Source organism: Lycorma delicatula, chromosome 10, assembly GCF_047948215.1.
Source record: "Lycorma delicatula isolate Av1 chromosome 10, ASM4794821v1, whole genome shotgun sequence".
NCBI classification, from domain to species: Eukaryota; Metazoa; Arthropoda; class Insecta; order Hemiptera; family Fulgoridae; genus Lycorma; species Lycorma delicatula.
Window position 1 is genome coordinate 5,964,394 of NC_134464.1, and position 27,675 is coordinate 5,992,068.

General features: G+C 27.8%; 2 protein-coding genes across 3 annotated transcripts in view; one reads left to right on the forward strand and one right to left on the reverse strand.

Annotated features, from left to right (window-relative positions):
* The window catches only part of LOC142331019 (uncharacterized), a 316,345-nt gene extending 311,798 nt beyond the window's left edge, over window positions 1–4,547 (reverse strand). Inside the window, exon 1 of one of the 2 annotated variants that reach the window (XM_075376587.1) lies at window positions 4,055–4,545. The gene's annotated coding sequence lies outside the window, so the exon portion shown is untranslated. Of the gene's footprint in view, window positions 1–4,054 lie in introns of both variants that reach the window. The other variant, XM_075376588.1, reaches the window with a different exon arrangement.
* Window positions 4,548–18,101: 13,554 nt separating this feature from the next.
* LOC142330826 (putative odorant receptor 19b) lies at window positions 18,102–26,087 on the forward strand. The gene is made up of 3 exons (XM_075376262.1): window positions 18,102–18,200; window positions 19,662–19,817; window positions 25,981–26,087. Exons 1-3 carry the CDS (start codon window positions 18,177–18,179, stop codon window positions 26,044–26,046), a joined length of 246 nt encoding a protein of 81 aa, XP_075232377.1. The 5' UTR covers window positions 18,102–18,176; the 3' UTR covers window positions 26,047–26,087.
* Window positions 26,088–27,675: the final 1,588 nt, after the last annotated feature.

The window sequence follows — 27,675 nt, forward strand, 5'->3', positions numbered from 1 at the left end:
TAAGAACTTTTTGTACTTTATTAAAGATCGGGTATGTTATTGTGAGGGTCTGTTTTTCAGTCTCTGTAGTTAACTTTAATGTAGATAAAATTAAACTAGAAAATCCAAAAATAATACTATTCTAAATTATAATTTTCAATTAATATTAAATAATCAGATGTGTCGCCAAATCTATTACATATACACATATGTAATAACGCTACTAAATTAAATACACACATTTTTAAAAGTACAAAAAATTTTATTTCACTAATAACGTCTGGTTTATTTCATGTCCTTTTTTTTATTATTAAATTATTATTTATTGTAAAATTTTTTTTTTACAATCGCAGGTTAATAAGTTATTAATAAACCGATATATTTAAATTAAAACAAAAAAGTTAAAAAAACAAATTTGAACCGATGCGCCTTCCTTTGTAATATCCAAATATTTCATTAATTAAAATTTTATTTGGTTATAACTCTGGAACCGATGAAAATAACTATTGCTTATGACATATCGTTGAAAGCTCTCGATGAGAGCTTGTTACCGCAGTCCAAAATCCAAATTTTGGGGGATTTTGAGCTTTTTTGGACACTTTTGGTTCAGTCGATTGCAATCAAAAGTGGAGGTGCAAAACAAGATGCTACAACAGTCCTAAATCCAAAATTTCAACATCCTACGGCTAATCGCTTTTGAGTTACGCGAGATAAATACATATGTAACGCTGAAACTAGTCAAAATTTATATTTCCATTGAAATCTGAAATTTAAAACTAAAAACCAGAGGATGAATAAGTAGAACTGCAGAAATCAGAAAAATCGGTAGAAGAAATAAAGAAATTACAATGATACAAAGAGAAAATCTCAAGCCAGAGAAACAAGGCAAATAGGATTGTACGAGTATATAGATCTGTCTTCAGACAGATTCACTGCTGATGATGATGTTAATTCTTCCTTAAAGTATCTCTATTTAAAATTTTTATTACTTTAGCCGACTTCTAAAACCAAAACCATAACTTAGAAACCCTTTTCTTATAAGATTTAAAAATGTATATCCAAAATGGTACATGCATGTGCACGAGTAAGATTCAATTTAAGTAACAAATCAATCGCATCAACGAAACATCTTACCGTTAATCCAAATTTTAATTTTTGTTCCTTATTAGTATATCGCAATCCGTTCAACCTGTGATCAATTAGCAAGCCTGTTACCTGATGAGATGAGCATGATATGTAATTCAGGTGTATTCTTATACACTCCAGCCACCTATTACTGAGATGTGTGGTTAACTGAACCCATCCACTAAATACACTGGTATTCACTATAAATAAAAATATGTACTAAAGTAAGTTACCTCTATTAGGATTTGAACCTCAGAACCTTTGACTTCAAAAACCAATTGTTAAACACAGTTGATTTGTGACAATTTTACCACTAGAGCTCGTGGGTTTAGATCTATGTAAAACAACCTGTTTAAATCTACTGTAACCTAAGTCTGTGCACAATTTTATATTTTTAATGACCGATATGTTATCTCTGATTTACTTTTTTCTTGTTAACCATTTTTTCATGTAAAGGAAACAGCTGTATCATGCTCATTGCAATTCTCACACCACAACCATTATTTTTGAATGCAATTACTTATACAAATATCAGAAATAGGCAAATGGACACAAGAACACTCAAAAATGTAAATCTAGAAACTTAATTTTTTTGGAGTTAGGATTTAGGAAATTTTTCTCACTTAATTTTCATATTTGAAGATAGGAATTAAACAAAATCATAATTTTTAACTTCCAATTTTAAATAAGAACACGGTTTAAAACATTTTTTGGATTGCTAATGGTGATTTCAGCTTTTTTTCAGTAATTTACTTTGATTATAATTTATTGATATCATTTTATACGTGCAAAATTTCACCTTCCAGCTGTAAACTACAGTTTAAGGATTAATAATCTGTTAAATCATAAAATGACTTTGCAGTACAGACTAACCGCAGTGGGATAAGTAACTTCTGCTTTTAAAATCATAAAAAAAAAACTTTTTTGATTTATAAATATAAATAATTCCTATTTAAAATTTAGTCTCTTGATTAAATTTTAAGCAGCTATAACTGTTGTGATAACTTTGTTAAAATCCATACTAAACAAACCAAAACTTACTATGGTCGACGTTCTAATTAATACTTTAAATACAGCTTTAAGATTTCCTTCATTCAAATTCGTTTGCATTTTTGTTTATTTTCGACAAATCTTAATCCACGTAAGCCATGATAATTTAAGGTAATTATCTTTTATTTAGATTTGTAAAAATTATTCTCTAAAATGACATGCTTAATTTAAATCAATAATTACATAATAATAAAAAAATCTGTTCACTCGAAATCCAATCTTTTTCAAAACTTATTGTCTATTATTGACATGCAAAGATTTGAAAATCAATAAAATAAAATATAAAACAATAAAATTCAGACAATTTTACAAGAAAAACCACAAAGCTAATCTTCTTAGTTAAATGAATAAAAAAATATTTTACTTACATCTCTTACGGATTCCCCTATGATTCCAAATTTAGTAATTGTACTATGGCCTTTTAACATCAAAATGGTATAAAAACCAACTAACAATTGTTGTTTTTTTATCATCCTCATAATTATCATCGTTGTTATAATGATCAAAATCATAATCATCAAAATTAACTTATTTTTAAAAGCTCAAATGCAAATAAGGTTAATTTAAAATAAATTAATACAAAAAACTGAATTTATAATTATTGCAAAATATGATTTAGGGTTCTCACCGATTATATTTTTATTTCATTATAGAATATATAGTTAATATTCTGTTATAAATTTTAATTAAATACATGATCTAATAAATAAATTCACTTTTTTGCTTATAACCTTAATTTAAGATAAAAATACTTGAAGAGGTTAAGTAACAATATAATTGCCAACTGATAGTTTTTAGTTAACACAGCCAAATGTTTTTAAAATAGACTTAAAAAGAGTTGAGTTTTAAATCTTCTGTTTCTAAGTTGTGTAAAACATATAATTCTAATGAACAGTTCGATTAAAAATATTCACAGAGCAATTTAGTAACTTTCAACAAGAACAATAGCACATTGAAAAACAGTGATGCATGTAGAAAAAAATAGTCGCAGTTATGATGGTAGTTAGTAATTGTAAATTTTAATTTTAAAAAAACACGATAAAAAAATTATATTCAATACCATAACTCAATAACAAGCACCACAAAAATATAACATAATAAATACGAAAATAAATAGTACAACAATTTTCAACATGAAGTTAGTATTTACTGCTGTGTAAACAATATACTTATAAGTATATTACGACTATAACCTACTTCGTTTTCAGTCGGCTAAACACAGAAAATACCTAAAATAAAATATGCTATAAGGTAATTTATAAATATACAAATGCAGTTAAAAACTATTGTAATTTCTATGTGAATTCATAGTGATTTTTTAATTTTTACGTACAAAGATAAAAGTTGTGCTGCAAGGGATAAAACAACGACAAAAAAAATACAAGCACAGCACTCTCTTTTCTTTAAAAAAATTTCATCAGTAAAGGTATGGAAATCATAAAAAATGAAAGGGCAGTTATAACTAGGGGAACAGCAAGAGCTTAAACTGATATTAAGGTCTAATATAATAGTATAACAGATATATAGTATATAATAGATAGTACGCATCATTATTTAATGATGCTTATCTACAGAATAAATATAAATAAGCAATAATTAGAGATGAAAACGTCAGTACACTTTCATGCTGCATCTGGTAAAACAAATATTTGAGTACAGAAAACTAAAAACAATTTATAAAAAAAAACCATCCAAAGAATACGTCTTTAAAAATAATAAATCTTAATGACAAAACTTTACACAAATTTTGAAATAGTGGCTGTGGAATAATAAAAACAAAGAATCGTTTTGATTGTTTTTACTCATCGGTTTTACTAGTTTCGTTTCGTTTTTATAATTTCACAAGTTTATAAAATATAAGTAGAGAATTATTAGATAAGTTACGGTGGTCCTTACTTACCTAGATAATCCTTTCAAAATAATAAACTTCTGTTAGCAATGCGGTCAGTTCAAGCTATATCAACAAATCGGTACACCGGTTTTTAAATGCACAACCAGTATTCTTAAAAATAAATAGCCGTATCAGTCAGCTGTTACAAATATAATCTCCTTCGCGGTTGCACAGCGTGCGCGATGCAATGGTATATAGTTAATATTAAGTCTGAACAGTTTTATACATGTAACACAAAACAGTGAATAAATGAATGCGAGAATAATTTCCTCAAAAATGAAAATCCGTAATATTATTAACAACAATTAATATTTAAAGTTTTTTTTTTACAGAAAGTAGGTATCAGTTTTTATTTTAAAATAACGAATAATATAGCACACAAATAAAACAGAACACCTGTGGGGCACCTTTGAACAATTATAAAATTCGAAAATATCGATTTGTACGTGCTGGTACCAACAACTGCAGCTTAAGGCATACGACTAACTGAACGTGTTCTGCTGAACCTACACTGTACGAGAAGCGTAGATTTTAGGTTGACAAATTTGCCTGAAGATAGGGACACTTGCCTTATTCGACCATGCTTCTTTCACGTGATCGATAAAAAAGAGGGGGATGTAATTCGAATCGATGTATCATTCATTAATGATAATTATTGTAAAAAATAATTAAATAGATGTATAAATAAATAAAAAGAGATAGTAATTAAATAATTTAATTAATGATAGAGTATATTCTCTAACAGAGATTACACAAATTAATCAGATTTTAATTTAAAACTACTTTATTTTAATTAAGACAATTATTTAATTGTTGCTATTCTTTAAATTTCTGATCAAACAGTTGTGGTTTATTTTTCCCTAAATTAATATTTTCTGTTTTTATCTACTGATTACAAATAATTAATTTCATTACAAAAACCCATAAAAAGTTTTCCTTAAATATGTACTGAAAAGCACTTAGCATTTAATTACTTAAAAAAATTAAACAGATATTTTTTTTACAATATACTAAATTAATAATAGTTACCAAAAGCTGATAATCCATTATAATTTGTTAATAATTAAACTTTATCTCTAAACGTTATTAATATAAATACCAAAAATGTTAAATGTTTTTGAAATCTGAAAATTCAAAGTAATTTATATTAAGAAGTTACTAAGTCCCAATGTGGTTTCCCAGACACATCAGCTACCACATAAGCAGGAGACTAACATAACAAATGTAGAATCTGTAAGATAGTTTCTGGGAGATCCTGTAAGATACGTTGGTTCTGTAAGATAGATGTATTTTACTTCACTTCTATAAAGTCTGAACAGTTTTACAAATATAACACAAAACTAGAAATGAAATAATACAAATATCTGAATTCTGAAATAACTGGATACATTAATAGCAAAGCGAAAATTATAATAAAATAATTAAATCTGTAAATATCTATACAATTATATTTTCACTTACCGACATTCATTAATAGAAACTATGTTCTATTAACATAGTTAACTATGAACATATTTTCTATTAATGAATGTTGGCAAGTGGATAATATAATGATATAAATATTTATATATTGTTACCAACAGGCCATGCTTAAAAAAGTAATTTAAATTAAATGTATATTTAATAATAAAAAAAGACTTTTTACTGCTGATCTTTTTTTAAATATTAGTGAAAATTTAAAAGAAAAACTTGATTAAAGATTTAGGTTAATAGTTGCATTACTCGAATATAAAACATGGACCATTACAAATGGAGGAAAGGAGATTGGTATCATTGAAGTCTGGTGCTATTAGTGAATGCTAGGAATTAGATGGAAAAACAGAATATAGAATGAACAGTGAAGTATTTGAAAGAGTGGTGGTAGAAAAGGATTCATTGTGAAAGAGAGCATTGTCAAAAAATATAATGGAACTGCATCTACATATTAACACGAATGATTAGTTGGATGGAAAAATGCATTGGAAAGTATTCTCATACGCTCTTCTGTACCTCTATTACAGGAAGGATGTATGTGTGATGGAACAAGAACTATATTTTATGAGGGCATGAAGAAGGCTTTGAGAAGAGAAGAATGGAGGTCTACATCAAACCAAACTGTAGATTGATAACTGTCAGAGGATGAGATTTTGAGATAAAGAACCTCATTAAATTCTATTGAATTAAAGAAAACAAACAAAGTTTTCTTCAATTTTTTAAAATTCAAAGCTTTTTTCAAGTTTTCTTGGCTGATGCTCAAAATTTAGGCTATAATTTCCATGAACAAAAGTGGGCTAACAGATCTTTATTTAGTGTTGGTAAGTATAAATCATATAGACAAATATTTAGTAAGATTATTATTAAAATATATACATTTTCTGCTTAGATTGTCATAATTTTCATGCTGAGTACTTATATCTATCTGCCTTTCTTAGCTTCATTACAACTAAACCATATGTTGACGCGTTTCAGATATATTCCATTTTCAAAACTTGCTGTACTTGCACTTCTCTTTGTAAGGCTTTATTTAGTAGTACACGCTCCTTAACCCACTAAAATCACACACATTAACTGGCTAGTCTTTTTTCCTGTTCTTTGTTATCTATTGGTAATGCTTCATTCATTTATTTTATTATCTATTTCCTAAGATAAATAAATGAAGCAAAACCACTAGATAACAAAAAACAGGAAGAAAGACTAGCCAGAAAATGTGTGTATCGAATGGGATACGGGGCATGACCTAATGCTATACAAAGCCTTACAAAGAAGAAGAAGTGCCAGTAGAGCAAGTTTTGAAAATGGAATTTATTCAAAACACGTCAACGTGTGATTTAGTTATGACGAAGCTAAGAAAGGTAGATAGATATATACACTCAATATAAAAATATTTATTACATTTAAACTTTGCAGGTGTTTGTATCTCTATGTTTACATAGTTTTGACCTTGTTAAAACAAAAGGAAAATTATAATTTTTGATTAAAAGAATAACAATAACTACCCCTATCAAACCAAACAATAAATTTGTTTTCATATTATAATTAACAATTCTTCATGCTATAAGAAAGGACATCATTATAGTACTATTGTCATTTTTAATAAAAAAAAATACTTAAGGATCTAACAGATTTTATGACCAATCTATAAAAAATTAAATTAAAAAATTTGCTCACAAAATAAGAATTACAAATAAAATTTGAAGTAATATTAAATTAGATAAACATTAATTTTCTACATACATCCTAGTTTAACATTTACTAATAAAATATTTAAATACATTCATTTAATGACTTCAAACCTGTAATTTTATTCTGTAGTGATTTTTTTTGCATAGTTGAATAATTCTATATTAATAAAATAATTTTTTTTATAATCTGGGAACTTCTTATTCTATTTATTAATTCTGCGGTGTTGCTTTGATCAATACCTTTCTTGATGTTTCCTGCCAGATTCAATTACAGCTCCATGTTATTATAAAAAATACTAATAGGATCAGTCTATCAATAACTAATTACTGTCATCATTTCAGACCAACCAACAATATGTCCTTTCTGATGTAATTTACTACAATTTAAAATCTTGTTTTTATCTGATTAGAGTAATAATTTATATACAGAAAAGTTTAAACAAATCTGATGCGGTCATTGTAGTTTCATAGTCAGTTTGTTGAAAAATATTTTATTTGAATTCTACTGATTATTTTGAATTATTTTGAATTTGAAGGAAACTTAAACATTGAGATACTGTTAACAATTGGAATTATCAGACAGATAAATATCATTTTTAAAACAAAAGATATAATTTTCATTATACTTTTCCTCTGACTTAAACTTAAAATTATTAAGAGGACACAACCTAATAAAATTCAAAGCTTGATAGATGGTGTTGATAAGCAGCATGAACTTATTTACTAAATTTATTTTTATAAAAATTATAGAATTTTCTCTAGATTTTCTAATGTTACATAAGTATTATTGATCATGGCAACTCAAGCTGTTTTAAAAAATAAGCCTAGAAATTTTAATGAGAATAAAAAGAATTTTTACACATATTTTTGCAAAACTAAATATTATTAAAATAATAAAAACAGTTTAAGATAAAAAGCAGTAAATTTTATTAAAATTAAAAATGCATTACACATTATGATGCAATATCCTGTTTTAATTGACGTTAAAAATTTACTAAAGACCAGAAATCTGTGTCTCCAATTTACTTTAACTTTTGTCATAGACAAAACATTTGTTTACCTTTGTACCTTTGTGTACGTGTATTCCTTTTTTCAAAGTAATGTTTTTTGAGTTAAGCAATATATTTCTTAAAGAACTTTATTTAACTTCAGCTCTCTATCGATAACATTCTCACTAACTCTGGTTAAAATCAATAACTCAGTTTTTGAGATATTGGCAAGAGACCAAATTATTTTTTATTGTTGTTGACAGTGTGCCTATAGTTATAATAGCCCTCTGCAAGTTGTTTTAAACATATTATGAATATAAATTTCATTCTTACTTTTTTTTAAATTCTTATGACGAAGTATAATTTAAATAACAATAAATAATTGAAATGAATTTATGAAACTAAACCCTAGTCTTGAGAGAATAATTAATTATAGACATTAACATTCTGAAATTCCTGTAAATTATTAAAGGATTTCTACGGCTATTATAGAAAAGAATTCTTAAGTTAAAATTTTACTTAATATAAAATTAATCAAAGATAAAATTATGCATATATTATGATCATGCAAAGTAGTTATTAAGTAGGAATTATATTTTTTAATTCTCTTTGATGCAGTAGTTTATAAATTAGCAGATAAAGTGAAGTTAAAATCATTGTTGCAGTAAGAGTATATTAAAGTCCTACATAAAAAAAAATAAAAAACAGTAATGGAAAGTTTTTATACAGAATTACATTTACCATTAATTATTTTTTCAGGTATACGTGTTCCAAATTGTAAAGAAATGATGATACAACAACAATATCTTATATTTATTTATAATATTTATGTCATAATAACAGATTTAATTGTATTTTTGAGTGTTATATCAATTGGCTGCGGTATGTTTTTACCTGATATCTTATTAGTTGAAAGGTGTACTTGTGGTATAGCATTTATGGCATGCTTGATGAGTTTATATAAAGTTATCTATTGCATAATGTTTCCACATTATTTTGATAATATATTTAAATTATGGAATAACCATTTTGATAATGATCCATACTTAAATGATTTACAAATTAAAGTTGAAAAACAAAGGCGTTTTATGAGGAAAATATCATCAATAGTATTTTCATTAGTAACACCACCTGTTGTTGTATGGGGTTTGCTACCTTATATACCAGAAGTACAAAAATTAAACGGAGGTAAATTTACAGTCGTACCAGCACGGTTTCCTTTTGATATAACAGTTTCACCTAATTTTGAATTAGCTGTTTTATTTCAGACGGTAGGAGCTGTTTATGTAACATCAAAAAATATTGCTTTTGATACAATATTTTATAATCTTATATCACGACAAACTATACAAATTAAACATTTACGTACAACTCTTGAAAAAATTTTATCTGTAATTTATGTAAGAAATAATGGTAAAATGGAAATAAAAATTTATCAAGACTTAAATAGCAATATAAATGAGTTGGAAACAAAAGATAAATTTGCAGCTTTGAAAGAAAGACTTCATTTATGGATTAAACACCATCAACACACTATAAAGTAATTTATTTACATAAATTTTAATATTATAAAATCATTTAATCGGGATAAATGAACTATTTACTAAAATCATTTAAATTAATATTAATAGTTGATTATAGTTCTTTTGAATAGGCTAATGAATTTTAAAACAAATATTTATTAATATAATAATAATTTAGATTTTAATAATTTATGTCTAATTAATAATTTAGATCTGTGGTTGATCCAGAATTATGATATAAAAAAGGAATTTTTATTTTCTGTTTGTTTTTTTTTAATTTGATTTTATGACAATCTTTTTAAAACATGCTACCTTTAATAGTCTGCAAATTTCTTGATTGTGTACTTTTAAATTTATTAGCTTTCGTACATCTTCATTTTTATTATATATTTATTTTTATTTTATATCTTTCTACAGCTTATAGTTTTTGCTTACTTCTTTATTGTAAATAAAGAAAGTATTAAAAAAGATTTAAAATATAATGTATTTTTAATATTTTTGTTGGCAAATATTAGTTTATACTATGCATATTTTTAATGTATGTTAATTTTTATCTGATTATTATTTTTATAGTTATTCAAGATTTTTATTATCGTTCTATCACCTTTTTTACACTTAGCGCTCTTTATTGAGCTCTTATGTTTGAGAAAATAGTAATAAATGACTGTAAATGTTTAACAGTAAGTGGTTAATTGGTGCTAGTTGATTGGTTATTAATAAGGCAAAACTATATTTGAAGTTATTTAAACTGTTTATTTATTTATTCTAGTGCTAGTTAACCACCCGATTACAATTATTAATAAAAGATAGATTTTTTAGTGTTTGAAAAATGCCAAGTCAGACTAAGATTTGAACTAGAATCTTCCAGATGAAAGGTAGAGACTCTACCACTTTATCACAGAAGTCAGCAATATACTTGTATTTTTTTTTTTCTAGTCACCTACCTCTGGGTACATAGATCAATCACTTCATACGCATTTTGCTTTCTTTTCTTTTTTGGCAGTAAGTTTTTATTCTTTCAGCCATGGCTTTCTTTTGTTCTTTTGTTTTGGTGTATTGTACGTGTTTTGACTTTGGTTTCTTTTGGAATCTCTGGTTTTCAGTTTTAATGATTTACATAGTTTGTTTCTGTCTTTAATGGTTTCTTCTGTTATGCTTAGTTTTTCTAGATCTTCTTGAATCTGTTTGAAATATTTGCTCTTTGTTTTTCTAGAATTGAGGAATTCAGAAATTTCTTCTGCATTCTAGATTTGATTGTGCACCTTTCCAGTGAATTCTAACTAATCCATACCCTAGATAATCAAAATTTTCTGTTTTTTTAATATTCTGACTAAATTGTTTGGTTCGAAAAATCTAGAAATCAATTTTTGTTTGTATTATGATTGCAAATATAAAAAAAATTGAAGACTCCTTCCCTTCACTCTTAGATAAATCTTTGTCAGGGAGTAACAACGCTGTATGTTTAATAAATTTATGAAATTGCTATTATTATTCTTCTTACTGGTTTTTAATGCAATAAGAATATTGTTTTATTATGTTTTAAAATAAAGAAAAAATTAAAAAAAAAAAATTCTGTTGGTCATTTTATAATGTATACTATAAGTATACTGATAAACATTTTTGATCACAAATCATATTTTGTGCTTCTGTGAATCTTGAGATAAATGTTCAAATATCCAAACTAAGTTTTCATCAGCACAAATTATCATTAACATTTTGTAATTATTGTATATTTAATTTTTTTAAACTTAGGTATTTTTATGATCAATAACTTTTATCTCATTAAATATAACATAATGTAGAATAAATTAATTCTTAATTGTTTTTAATATAATGAATAGCATGACCAAAAATGTGTTAACACTTTAAAACTACTAAAATTATAAATAACTAATTTCTAGATTAATGGAAATTTTTCTATCAACAGCCTTTTAGATCTTATTTACTTTCTTCAGTAAAGTTTTTGGTTGCACTGTTGTTAATAGTTCCTTACTTATAAAGGTTAGAAAACTCCTAACTTATTCTTTTTATAATCTATGTTGTTTGTAAATTTCATAACATTCAAGCGGAATAAGACCTTGGTCTTTATGAGCTAAAATTTGTACGTTATGTTTATACATCTTTGCATATATGTTGTTTTTTAAGGTAATTTGAAAAAATTATTTTCTGCATAGTGTCTGTATATTTGTGTTTCCTGTAACTTTGAACGTGAATAAAATTTGTTTGTTGTAATGTATGGTGCAATCACTGTAGTTTAATTTTTTGGTCTCCATTATACACATGAGGACAAATCAAAAATTATCTATGGTACACTTTTCTTCCCATAATTTATTTATATAAAAATAGAGGTTCAATTCATTTTTCTACATAGTCGCCTCCCTTGTCAATGCACTTGGTCCAGTGATCCACAAACTTGTGTATTCCTTTTAAGAAGAAGATTTTCAGTTGGTAACAAAGCCACTTTTGCACTGCTCCCTTCACGTCTATCTGTGAAAAATCGACGATCTTGCAAAGTATCCTTGAGCGGCCCAAACAGATGAAAGTCAGAGGGAGCAAGATCTGGACAATAGGGAGGGTGTTTTGGTACTTCAAAATTCAACTTGTTGATGGTTTGAATGATGTGGTGAGTGGTGTGCGGGAGGGCATTGTTATAAAACAACAAAATTTCCTTTGACAATAGATCTCTCAATGTTTGTTGCAAATTCCTGGCTTCAGCTTGTTTTCCAACATTTCACTATAACTTGCACTGTTGATTGTAGTCCCCTTTTGCATGACATCTTGCAGTATATGCCCAAAAAATGGTTAGCATAATCTTTTCCACCTATGGCTCAGTCTTGAATTTTTTCTTTGTCAAAGATCCTGGGAATTACACTTATATTCTGTTACAATTCTGGCTCATAGTGACCAACCCACGTTTCATCACCCTAAAAATGTGTTGCCTTCCTTGTTGAAGTAATCAAATAAGTATTAGCAGATGTCAACATGTTTGGGCTTGTGTTCTGCCATAAATTGTCTTGGGACCAATCGTGCAAAGGCTTTACAGAAGCTGAGCTCATCATGAATGATTTGGTGGGTAAAATTATGACTGATATTTAAAGAAAATGCTACTTCATTGACGGTAACTTGCCTATTCATCAGAATAATCTCTTGAGCTTGCTGAATCTTGTCATCTGTGGCAGAGGTTGATGGGCTTCCTGCTTCACACTCGTCTGACCTCTTTTAAACTTCTTGATCAGAGAAGTTAAGATAGTCTGTACAATAAATTCCAGCCCCTTTCACACCCTTTGATCAGAGAAATTGGATCACTGCTCATTGTTCATCCTTGGTGCAAACTGCTAGCGCAGTGACGTGTTTACACTGTAATAAGCAGGAAGGCAAATGATGAGAACATGGTCAAATTTTGCATCCGTAACCGCAATTGTACCAACATTAAGCACGTATGCGCAAAAGGCAATTATCACAATCTTGAAGGTGTAATGGTAAAAGAGTACGTTATTTTTGACTCATTCTTATAATAATGTTTATGCAGAAATGATCAGATCCAATTACTTTCCTTTTTTAAATTACAAATTATTACTGAATTAGTTATTTAATTATTTTTTAATGTAAGTTATGATTTTGAATCAAGAATGAAAATAAAATTTTAAATTCCAAGAGATATATTTTTTTATCAGTGAGTTATGTTTTATTGTTGTAATTTATTAATACTGATTTATTTATAATGTTTTCTTTTACAGAATTGGTAATAATTTAAAGGAACTTTATTCTCCTTCATTTGTACTTTTATTGCTTTATGAAGTATTTACAATTTGTTTAGATGGATTCACTTTGATTGCAGTAAGTTTAACATTTTTCTATTATTTTATTTATGAGTATTCTCTGATTAAACAGTGCCACTTTAGGAGTTCAGTTAGTGTAACCTTGATTGAAGTGTTATTCAAATCAAATCATATTTACAAAAAAAAATTAGTTGTTTTTTAGGAAATAGTATTTTTGTAAATGTAAATATTTATGTAGTAGTTTTGTAAATGTAGCTATGTTTAAGAAATGAATCAAAATGTTTGTTTTGATATGTAATTAGAAAATAACACACTATGCTGTTATGAATTAGTGAATGAAGAAAACAATAAAGGAGCCCAACTAACCATTCTTTCCATGATCTAAAAAATTAAATAAATTAACAATTAATATGAGCCACCTTACCAGCATACTGATATGTTCTCTAGATCTTTTGGCTTACTTGGAAGCCATCATCAGGAGTTAAAATTAATGCATTAAAGTCAAAATTTAAAAAATCGTAGTTAAAATTTAAAAACAGTCATGACTGCCCAGTCCTACTAGTATACTGAAGGAATATGAATAAGGAATAGTGAAGGAATATGTTTTTAAATTTTAACTACAATTTTTTAAACTTTGATTTTAATGCATTAATTTTAACTCCTGATGATGGCTTCCAAGGAAGCCAAAAGATCTAGAGAACATATCAGTGTGCTAGTAAGGTGGATTATATTAATTTATAATTAATTTATTTATTTAGCATATCAGCGGTACCATGTTTGAGAAACTAAAAAATATAATTGTAACATTATATTTTATAATTAAAATTATAAAAATATAAACTTTTTCAGAAAAAATCAGAATGCATCATTAGCTTCTTAATCAACTGGCTTCAGGTCAGATTCCTATGAAGGGTCTGGAATCGTTTCATCTAACATTTCAACCATCTCATCTTTCTTTTTGAATTACATGTTTTGCATATTTTAAGTCATAATAATAAAATAAATAACAAATACACTTTTACAATTACGATTACAATTTTTAACTTTTATGATTACAACTGAACTAAATATAATAAAATGTTTTCAAACAAAATTTTCAGTTGTCTGTATTTATCTTCAGTGACCGATTTGCTTATCTTACATTGATGATAGTTACAAAAATGTTTTTAAAATATTTTATTATAAAATTTGGTTTGATTTGTTGTTTTAAATATCATCACCAACCATCGTGGATGAAAATATTTATAAAAAAAATCAATCATTTAATTAAATATCAAAGATTTGATAGTGAAAACTGCAGAGCAATATTTTCAAGATAGAATGAAGGAAATAGCCAGGATATTTTGAATTTCATAATGCAAGATAAATATGAAATTAGTTATTAAAGTGACAAATCTATTAACTACTAAGTATTAACATTTATACACTCTTTCTTTTTAATAAGCGCATGTGCAAACAAAATGTAAAACAGATTTCACAATTTTATATGATCTTATTGATTGTGATAATAAAGTAATTTTGAATGTTAAAGAACATCCTATAAAACAGTTCTGTCTCATGAAGTCAAGTCATGACAGATGTACTATCTTACCAAAATACTTTAAAAACTGATAGATTGATTTGACTGATTCATATAATTACAGGTTAAATTAATAAAACACTAGCTGAGGCGGTGTGGAAAAAACCAACACTTGGGGTAATATGTTTATGCCATAGAATGATGTAGCCAATTTTATGTAAAAAATTATAAATATTTATTTTCTTCACAGTAAAAAGTTTAACATTTAATCCAATAAAATGCAATTTGACAAAATTAATGTTTACAGAGCTATTAATAATTAAAATATTTTAATTGCCGCTACTTTGGAATGTTCAAACTCTGTTTGTAGAAAATGTTGTAAGGTACATGTACACCAGATTTCATTAAAATATTTCAATCTGTATAAGATTGAAGGAGATTAAGAATATAAAATTTTATTGAAAAAAGAACATAAAATGGTGAACTGAGGGAAATGAAGCAAGAGAGAGAGTATTATTTGTTCATATGAACTCTTTTTTGTTTATTTTGGTGTCCTGAACTCTCTTAAGTTTTGCCAGTAACTCCCAGGGCACCTGTATAATGAACATCGGCTAACATGAAAATATATTATGTACAAATTACTTAATATGAGAAAGCAAGATGAGACAGTATTGAAATACTCAGAGTAGAACTTAATCAACAAATAAATAAAATTACTATTATGAAGGTATATCCAATTAAGTTAATCCTATAGTATATAAATAAGAACAGACCTTTTTTTTGGAATACTCAATATAAACAATTAGGATCTCCTTCTGTTCTTATTTTATGTTCTGCTTGATATTTTTTTACGCTTAGTATAATGTTACTAACACTACCCTAATTTTGCTTTAATTGGTAAATTAATACTTGTAAAGTATTTAAAACAAGACCTGAATCTTTTTTTAATGGTTTGATTAAAACGCAATACGAGTAAATATTTCATAAATTAATTTCTATTTTGTAGTAACATATTATTTCATTTAAAAAAAATCAAACAACAAACAAGAGTTGGAAAACAGCCTTGCTGGAAATATGACTTATCTGAAGCGATTGCATTTTCTCATAACAAGTGTAGATCTTCACACAATTTGTTGTAAATACCATTTTTATGTTGATATTTATTGAATTAGCATTACCTAGTTTTAAATGCAACTCAACCGAAATGAGAAAATGTAAAGACACAATGTACCCTATTAAATAACTGTAATTTAAGCTTATTTCTATCAGTAACATAATAATAATCACTCAAATGAACCCTTGTACGATATACAGAGTGATTCCAAATTGCACGGCAATCTCTTGGGAGATGATTCTGTAGCCAAAAATAGCAAAAAGGATTCATATAAACATAGGTCAGAAAACGGTTCGTTAGCGAGTTTCGGTTGTAAAACATTTAGCCTGTTTTCTCCTCCCTTTGTTAAATTAAACCATACTAAATTCTTGGAGTAGAAATTGTGAGTAAAATTTGGTCCTTTCTTATTGTTATTTACTTTTTCACAAAACACAAACTGATTCAGTTTTTGTTTTGTTTCTAATTAAAGTTGAACTTCTCAAATTTGTGTTTAATTTTAATTGACGTTATGTACATGAATTTTCTCAGAATTAAATTCTCTACAAAGTTAACTAAAATCTGTATTTATTTCTTTGTAAATTAACATTTATTTTATTCTAAACCTAAGAAAGTGTATTTTCCGACAAAACGTTTTTGTTTCACTCAATTTTTCTTAAAACGTAAGTGCGATAGGGGTTTGGGACCATTTTTATTCAGTTTCTTAGATCAAAACACCAAATTTATCGCTTGATTTGTACCCCAAGAATTTTAGTACAGTTTAATTTCACAGAGGGAGCAGAAAGCAGGACTAATGTTTCATGAGCCGAAACTCGCTAACGAACCGTTTTCTGACCTCTGTTGAACCTTTTTTTCTTATTTTTTTCTATAGAATCACCTTCCGAGAGATTGCCGTGCAATTTGTAATCACCTGTATATCAACTTATACAGTATAAAACATAATTTTGATTTTCATTCTGAGGAGGACATTGGAAAAATGTTGTAGTTTGATATTTTTAGCAATTTGAATGCACTATTCCTTAGTCCATTTCAATCAGTTTTATAAAAATGTGTCGATATATTACTAAGTTACTACTATCCATCGATTTTAAAATTAGATTATTCAACCGGTTATTTTTAAGATGGAATGTAATTCTTTCAGAAGAGTATTACAGATTTTGATCGCAATTATTCAGTTATTCGAGATTATTTATTTAAAATACAAATTTTGGCAGTAAATTAATTTTTTATCTCTTCTTTCAACATATGATTTATTACAGATCAATTTTTTAAATTATTTATGGTTAGATATTTTTACGTGTAAATTCATTCAGTTTTTTTGTAACTTAATGTAATAGCTGTGATGTAGTTGAATTTTCAGTTCAAAATAATGGTTTACATCTTATTTGGAATAAATATTAAACTTTTAAAAAACCGAGACTAAGGAAATAGTATACATAGAAAAATACATATTTTTTAAAGATTATGTTACAAAGAGTACAACTGAGTTGATAAATATTAATTATCAGCCCATTTAACCACAAATGAAGTGATAAAGAATTAATTTTATTTTTGGTATTTTAAGATGGTTTTCTATAATGTAGAGAACTATTAAAAAGAGTATGTATGAAAAAGAGAAAAAGTACGGTTGACATTCAGCTTGACTGATAAGTTTTTCAAGTGTTTTGGGTAGAATGTGATATATGAATCAGAAATTACATAACTTAAAAAATAAAGTACTTGAAAAGATGTCAAATATAGTTGTAAAGAAAGATGGAGATGAACAAAAATCAATGAGCAAAGTGAAGAAATTCAGAGATAAAGTAATAAAACAAAATTCATGTTGAAGAGACTTCTTTTGGTTTTTAGAACATTTTCAATGTTGATCATTAATTAAAATAAATTAAAAAAGTGGTGGTGATTTTTCTTTATTGTTATTAATTTATTAAGTATATAAAGAAATTACAAAAACTGTTAATTTTGTTTCAGTCTGACATTGATTATTTCCAGCTTATATCACTCACAGCATATATATTTGGTAATTTGCTATTATTATTTGTTCTTTGTTTGATGGGAGACCTTCTAACTTATGAGGTAATAGAATATAAACATCTTTATACAGTACAATAAATAAAAAAGTATATTTTTATTAAAGGGTATCATTTTAAAACTTTAATGTAGATATAGTTGTAATTATGAATATATTACACGCTCACGTTCATCTTAGACACAGGTTGGTATTTTTTACAAACACCAGGTAGCAATCACTGTGGGTAGTTTATAAACTAAGTGGGAATTAGCCAACATGAATAACAGTATCAAAACATAAATGCTAAGAATACATTTGACAGTTAATATAACACTATTTAACAGGACAGGCTATAAGATAGATAATTAATTCACCTACCCCTAAAACTAAAATCAGTTCGCTTCATTCAGCTATTATTGTAAAAAAAGGGTTTTCGTTATGCAATAGAACATGCATTATTCAAAAATGAATAATTTACAAACGCATCTCAAAAAATAAAACAAAACGAATAATCAAAATCAGCTAAATTTTCAATGGTTAAGGATAATTGTATTTTTATTCTTTTTTCACTTTTTTTTTCTCTTTACTTCATGGTCAGTCTATACAAGCTATTTCAGCACCTTTATTAAAAGATTCCTACATCATTTTTCTACCTGTACTATCTCAAAGGTATTTACCTCATAAGGGCATCGTCTTTGAATTAAAAGAAGATATTTTTATTTGAAATCCACTGCAGATCTGAAATTTAAAACGTGTTTTCTCTAAATTATTTTTCTCGTTACTTTGTTAACATTTGTATATCACAAAGGATTCAACTTATAATCTGTACTGCCACCCGAATTCGAGTGTATAACTTCCATTTTCTTGAACCTAGGCAATATAGATAATAAAACATATTGGTGATATATTGATTATGCTACACTTCATTTTCCTTTGTATTTTTACATCCCAGAATAATTTTACATCCTTTATATTTTTCTAATAAATCACAAAACTCATCATTCGATGGCATAATAGCAATTTCCTGACTGTTAACCTGTCAAATTTCTGGCTGTATTTTTGTAAACGATTTATTGATTATTGTTTGATCCATTGAATTCCACGATTCTGCCAACATGTAAATTACATGTTTTATGGTCAATCTTTTAATGTGGTTGTAACTTGAAGTTCTGTGCTACCGCCAGATGAAGGGCCGAGATGCTACTCAACCACTGCGGCTGGTCATTTCGATTAAAGGAGGCCCTGCTGTAATGGAATTTAAAAATTATGTTCACTTTGAAGAACGATTTGTTTTAGAATTCAGTAAATACAAACTATTAAAATCCTCTATTTCTTGTCACAGTGATAAATCTTTCTTAATGAAAAATAAATTTATTAGTTTGCAGCTTAATGACTTAACATGAGAATGCGTGCTTGAAATATAAAGTATGAAATGACTAAAAGCAACAATTATGATATAAAATTAGTCGTTATGAATTTAAAACTTATTAATTATCTGAAATAATTTGAAAATTGTTTTATTTCAGTGGAACTCTCTAACAGAACTGGGATTTGGAACAAACTGGTTTGCCTGTTCAAGAAATATCCATAATTTGCTTAAGATAATTTTTCAACGCTGTCAATCACAATTTAAATTACTTGGACTAGGAGTTTATCCTGTATCATCAGAAACCTTTCTTTCGGTAAAAAATTATGCAATTTTTGCTTTCTCAGATTCTAATCATACCATGTACAGTGCAGTTACGGGTACCTATACAGTATACTACATATAAAGGAAAGTATGCTAATCGGGTCAAATTTTACATGTTGAGTTTTTTGTAGATCTTGACATTTCATGATCCTTTTTAACCAAAATACACAATTTTAGCATTGAAAAATTGTGTTAGAATCTATTTACATCCTTATATATACATATAATATATATTGGCATGTTTTTATCTTGATATCTACAAATTTGATGTACCGATTTGGATGAAAATTGGCCTGATCATATCTACATATGGGCAATCACGTCATTCAGTTTTGTGACTGTGGTGATCACAGTTGTTCAAGGGGGTAAGGAGATATTTCTATATTTCAAACTTTTATTCTAAGGATAGTTAAATTTTTTAACATTATTTAATGGCACCTCCTTAGGTAGCTAAGTAAAAAACACTCTTTTTTTGTTTCTGCACTCTAGATCACATTGTTGCATTAATAATAAATCTGTAGAATACATTAGAATATCACTTTGGTTATACATCTGGGAAATTTCATTTAAGGGTGGGTGATAATATGCCTAATTTTTTTCAGTTACAATTTTGTTTCATTCCAAAGATTAGATAAACAGTGTTAGATCCCTTGCGATGTGGAGGACCATAAAACCTTTGCGGTAGGTTTTAGAGTGAATATGAACTGTAGATGCATAGGTGAGAATCAAAACAACGCCTTGTTGCTTATTGAATTATTTAATTTCTTGTTGTCTTGACATTTTGATAACACATAATTGAACATATAACGTAACATATAATTGAACTTAATAAAATATACGTATACAAAAAAAATAAGTGTTCGTCCAAACATTAGTATGCGTGTCCATCCGGACTGAGTGTACAACATGACTGTTCTGGGTCAGATTCTGGCGCTGAATGAATACAGGTCGCTACATCATAATGACCACTCCTTGCGGTATTATGATGTAGGACATCGTATGACCATAGCTTGCTGGAGAGCTTTGCCCCTCGCTAGGTAGCAGCACCCGACGGCAAAAGTGGAACGTAACAAACAGATTTTTATGAAATGTTGTATGACTTCTGAGTACGGATGATTGATGCCATATAATTTTGGATATATTTGTTCAAAAGTGGTGGGTGGGGAGATATGATCACCATGGGCTCGAGATTTTACTCAAGATTAAATAGCCTTTGTAGATAGTCCACTTTCATACTTACATTTCAGTTAATTTTTCCCTTAAGCAGCAGTCTGTTGAAAACAAATAGTAATTTTCTTACTAATTTCACCAAATCAGGTGTAATTAATTTAGCCAAAATCAGTTAAATTATGACTTCAAATGGTTTTACTTAATACAAAATGTTCATCACAAAAAATACTGTTACATCCAGAAAGTTTTTAACCTTATATGAAAGCCAATAAATGAATGAGTAGATCAATAATTAATAATTTGATACAGCAGATAAAAAATTTGACTATATCACAAATAGACGAAGAGATAATTTCATCCAGAGGTTCTGGATTTGAATCACGGTTATGCACAGCATTTTTCATATGTTACATTTCCATATCCCACGCACAAGCTTCAAGCTTATGCGATGAAAACATCAAGCAAAAAAAGGCCTTTCCCAAAATGATGAAAATAGTAGTAATACTTACATTGATTGTAAATAACTCACGGCGGAAAGCAGTGTGGAAGGTGGAAAATTGTATAGCGGATGAAAGTTGGAAAAGTTTCAAGATAGGTAAAGTTGAAAATTTAAATATAAGTAGAGGATGTTATTGCACTACACGTGTAATGGCGGTAGCCTCAATGTTTGGAAATTTAAACTGTAAGGTCTACGTTCGCTGACTCATATGTGCAATGTACATAAGTGTATAAGCTCATATGAAAAAAGGCGGGAAAAATAGGTCGTTTTCCCTTTAAAAATCTCGATTGAAAGCCAGAACATAGCACAGTTTTCTAACGACCTCAATGATAGTTTGGAAATGTCTTGGGAAAATCATTAGGGTATGTCCGCCAGTGTAGAACACCTTTTTTGTTTATGTCTATGCCTAATTTTCAAACGGTGGACACCAAACTAGAAGATAATAGTTGAAAAAATATGTGTACAAAATAAATAGATATGAATAATGTATAATACAGATTAGAATGTAAGCAGCAATATTATGCCTTTATTTTTCAATCAAGTAGTATTGTCAATTAAAAAAAAACTATTTTACTTTTTTAATATAATTTAAACAACCGATTGGTTTTTATAATCTCATTAAAACAAAAGTATTTTCAAACAAAATCTTTTTATTTACAAAATACTTGTATAATTGCTATTAGATGAAAACATCTCGCATATTTTATATAATACAATATTATACACATACATCATTGCTATCACTTCCATGCAAACTTTTCTCATTATCGATACTTATATTGCTATCTAACATTTCTGCCTCCAAATCAGTATCATCATTAAGAAATATAGTTTCACATACCACAAGGTAGTAGATCGCCACTAAACCATACAAATTCATATTTATCATCATTATTTAAGTCATCTATGCTCTTCCGACATTAATTGCAACGGAATACATTGGTGTGATCTTTGCCTGTTATTACAAACATAAAATTTATTGTTCAAATTCAGAACGTGTTGCATCAAAATTTTTTACATGTTTCTTTTTAAACGGTTGTCAATATCTTATATTTCATAATTTTAAAAAAACAATTTAAATCAAGCTTTATTAATGGTTGCCGGATCATTTTGGTTCTTACTAGTAACTCCATACATTTGACATGCAAACTTTTCAAGATTTGGTATTACCTTTATCTTCAGCCTGAGACAAATTACCAAGCTCTATAAACGTTTTTTACATTTACTCAAATTCTTGAAGAAATTAGATGGACGCAACTTTCCCTTTCTACGATGGATTATAATCACATCCTGCAAAAACATTACATGCTGGAAGCGCTTTGCAGAAATTCACACATTAACTTAAATTTCAATAATAATAATTACATTTAGTTCACCTGAAACTCCATATTCAATTGAAATATATTATTTAGATTTAACGTTATGAAAATTTCATATTAGTATAACCAAAATATCTGTATCGTAACATTTTATTGAAATATTAGCAATAAGATCAATTTTACACATATGAAACATTATTTTCATGTCTGCTTCTTCATGATTAGGACAAGAAAACTCTCCATCGATTGACTGTGTGAGTCGGCCATTCACAACTTCGTATGAATATCAAAATTTACAAAAATAGTTTTATCCTTAGTAAATTCAAGAAGATGTTGGTTACTCCAGTGATTTATTATAAAATTAATTAATGCATTTTTAAATTTACTATTGCGCAATCACTTGATAAAATCTGTGAACCTCAGTTGAGTTTCCCTGATAATGACGAATGATGAAGCGTTTCCTCTTTGTGAACGTTCGTAATCTTTAACAGAAGGTTGAAAGTATCGATAAAGAATTAAGTAAACTTCGGACGAATGAATTAGTGATGGTTTGCAATATTTTTTTTTAAAATATTTCCAAACGTTTGAGGAATATCTTTCATAGAATGTAACATAAAACCCAAGGGTATTAAAACTCTGCTACTTTCAATCTTTAAATGCTTCATTGAATTAGATTTTTCTGTACTATGAATTGTACTGTCTAAATTACAAAAAGACTGTGGAACGGGTGTTAAGGGGTATGTTAAAATCTTTTCAAGGTCAATATTTTGGTACATTTAAATGTCCAAATAAATCTACCTGCAACTGCACTTTGATATTCACAATCATTCTTTCCATTTTGTTACATGAAACAAAATTATGAATTTTTTTAGAAAATACACTCTCTTGAAACCTAAATTCAGATTCACTACATTCTGAAATAAATTTTTCTTTCAACTCATCGTCTTTTTCTTCTGCATTCAAAAATTGGATACTTCATCTGTAGCAGATCCTTCTGTTGCAATATTATACAGTAAGTCATTGTCTATATATATAAATATTGCCTATACATATAAATTTCTTCAAGTGAGTTGAAGTCTGATTGATTTTATTTTTTTCTAAATCTGAAGTAACGTCTTCACTTTATTTTTAACCTGGTTTCATTGAAAAACTATGAAATTATTTTTGATGTGAGTGCATGATTTATAGACCATTGCTGATGAGCAGAAAGTGAGCTTCTAAAATGAGTAACACCAGGAAGTTTTCTACATAATCAGGATTTATGGTTTGTTCTAAAGTAAGATCTACAGGAATTTTTGAAAGATTTTTCTGTTCTTTTTACAGCAAAAAATCCTTTTTTTAAATCTTCAGCAACGAAGGATGTGTTTCATTTACTAGTAATAAATTGTTGTGATACTTCAGTAATTGTTTAGCATAGTTGATTGAATATAAAACACAAATTAACGAGTTTTGGAATAATAAATTTATAAAATTTGAAATCGCAAATACATATACTTCGGGGAAAACATCAAATAATAATTGACAAACTCAATATACTTTATGTAAAATTGTCCAGTTTTATCAAACTTACCTGCAAGCGTACAATTTTTATACTCGTATTAAGCATATTTTTTCAAAAGATTTAATTTTCTATTAACAATAATCTTATTGAAATTTAAAAATATTTTACGAATGTAAAATTGTATAAAATATGTGATATGTTTTTATCTAATAGCAATTATATTTTTTAATTAAGAAAAATTTGTTTGAACACCAATTTTGTTTCAATAAGATTATAGAAATTAATTGGTTGTTTAAATTATATTAAAAAAGTAGAATATTTTTTTGGAATTGACAGTACTATTTGATTAAAAAATAAAGGCATAATATTGCTGCTTACTTTGTAATTGGTATCTATTTATTTTTTACACATCTTTTTCCGATTATTATCCTCCGTTTTGATGTCTGCAATTTGGAAAATGGGCTTAGATATAAACAAAAAAGGTGCATCTATACTGGCGGACATACCCTAATGATTTTCATCAAGAAATTTCCAAGATATCATGTCTTGTTTCTCAGATGTGTTACGAATGTAAAGTCTGTGACATAAATAATCAGTAGTGCACTGAAAATGCATAGCGATTTTAGTACAATTAAGTTATTTAATGTGCATAGCTTACGTCAGATTTTATTTTCATAAATACATATAGTGTTTCATTTTAATTGTCCCAGGCGATTTTCTAGTAAACTATGCACAATACAAAAGTTACTCAGATTGGAGGGGGAAATCTCATGATCTTGGATTTGACGTGATAGTGTTATAAGAGTTCCACATTTTTGAAGGTCATACAATGCTCCTGAAATATTTATATTCCAGGCCATTTATCTTGCAAACTACGGGAAAGAGCATAAAAATGATTACAGAAGTTATGTGGATAGGAGGGGGTTAACTGACAGTGACCTTGAGGTCGTCCAAAGGTCGCTGAGGTTTTTCAAATGGAATTACCTTTTTTGATAGCACCATTGGAGAGCGAAAAATGTCACATCAAGATACTTGAATTTAGTAATGATGCTTTATTATTATGCTTCATTTTTCCAGCATCTTGAAGTTCATAGTATAGGAATTAATCACACACAGTATCTAATTAACACAATTTCCCGATTCAAAAGAGTACCAGATAGCAATCCTCTTCTCATAACTTAGAAACTATCAACTGTAAATATCTGCAGAAAGAATATTGCACCCACAGAACAATATCTCTGATGGTTAGCTTATGACCTTCAAAAAAGTTCCAAGGTCTTATGTGTGACCTCATATTCCAATGTAAAATTTTTCGCTCTTTTCATTGGTGGGGGTCATTCCATTTGAAAAGATCATATTAACCTTGAAATAAGCTCAAGTTTAAGGTCACCATGAGGTGTCACCTTCTAATCTGAGTAACTTTTTGTATTGTGCATAGTTTACGAGAAAAGCACCTAGAGTGATTATAATGAAACACCTGTGTGTTGTGTGTGTGTGTGTATATATATATATATATATATATATATATATATATACACCAGTATTAGAAAGGAAACACTAAATTTATAACTAACAATAAATGAGTTGAGAAAAATAAATTGTTCCTTTTTTCTTCAAAAGTTCTGTTGTCTATCATAATTTATATTTATGTATTTTTTAATTTCAGATAATTATGTCAGCATATTCATACATCATGGTTTTAAATCAATTAAAAACTAAAGGACATCTTTGAAAATAAAAAGTGTTAGAATAAATTTAAGAAGAAAGTAGCAGAATTAAATCTTAAGTAATCTTTAATCATTATTTTAATTTTAATCAATATTTTGCTTTCTTCCATATTAATACAGGACTATGAAATAAATATCATTCAATTTCTGTGTTTAAAAATCGATGTTTTTATAATTTCTATTATTAATTATCTTAATTTCTATTTTCTTCTTGCTTTACTATTTTATCTTTTAATTTTTTATACTTCTGGCTGATTAATAAGAACAATGACTAATATGTAAACAACGTATAAAAATCATTCATCATATTATAATTTAGGCATTTCTACATTTCTTCTGTTACAGCATATAGAGATCTGCTATTACTAACATATGCGCAAACTCAAACACATAAATCTGTGAAATGTATGAGTAGAAGAATTTATTATTAACATTTTGCTTATAAAAAAACAACCTGCAGATTACTAAAAACATTTACAAAAATCAAACTGATATGTTGATAAATAATTGGGGATTACATAATCACTAGAGACCTTAAAATCTAGTGATGATGCATATTTTTTCTATATTTACAATATTTTTCAGTTGGGTACCTACCGAAAAAAATGAAGTCTTGCGTTGTAGCCGGCCAAACCTATTAGCTGCATGTTTCTTACAGCGCACTTAGCAGCCACGTATCTATTGTTTTGGTAGGATATTATTACGAAGTCAAGTAAAACATAAACCATTGCGAGACAAGGATGGACAATACCGCTCTGCATCGCACATACCTACTGCAGTACTCCTCCCACTAGACAATTAAATTACACATTTAATTGTTGACGCGTTCATTGCATCAATTTAGTTTTTTATTTGTTTGTGTAAAGTTTAATGTGTACCATGCCTCTTGAAAAAAAAGTGTCTCTTCGTGGATAGCCGACTATTCTGGAATATTTACATATGACAGAAATGTTTTATATTGTCGAATTTGCGAGAAAAATATTTCATGCACAAAAAAGTTTCAAATAAACCAGCATGTCAAGACAAGTATTCATATTGCAGGATTACAAAAGAAAGGCCCACAACAACAACTTATAACACCGTCAAGCAGCAGTGATTTCACTTTCAAAGGTAAACAAAAAAAACACTTTAGCATGGATTTACGTGAAGCATTGCTTACAAGTAATGTTCCTCTTCACAAACTTACAAATCCTACCTTCAAAGATTTTTTGCAAAAATATTGCTTGAATCAAAAATACCAGATGAATCAACACTGCGTAAAGATTACATACCAACAATTTACCTACATGTTTTGGAAGAAAAATACGCAATGAACTCAGGGATAGCATTATTTGGATTTCAGCTGATGAAACTACTGTTGAGCGAATTTAATTGTCGGTGCATTAAAACTAGAGCCCTCTTCTTCCTATTTGGTGGCCTGCAAACACCTTGAAAAGACAAATCATTCTACGATTGCCAGATCCGTGAATGAGGGTATTAAAAAAATATTTCCTGAATCTTCTGCAGATGAAAGATTGTTTATATTTTTCTAAGTATTTTATCTTGTTAAGTATTTTATCCAAATTTGATTCACGAGACGTGCTTTGCTCATGGAGTACATTGACTCGCTGAAGTATGATCCACGTTTGGGAATG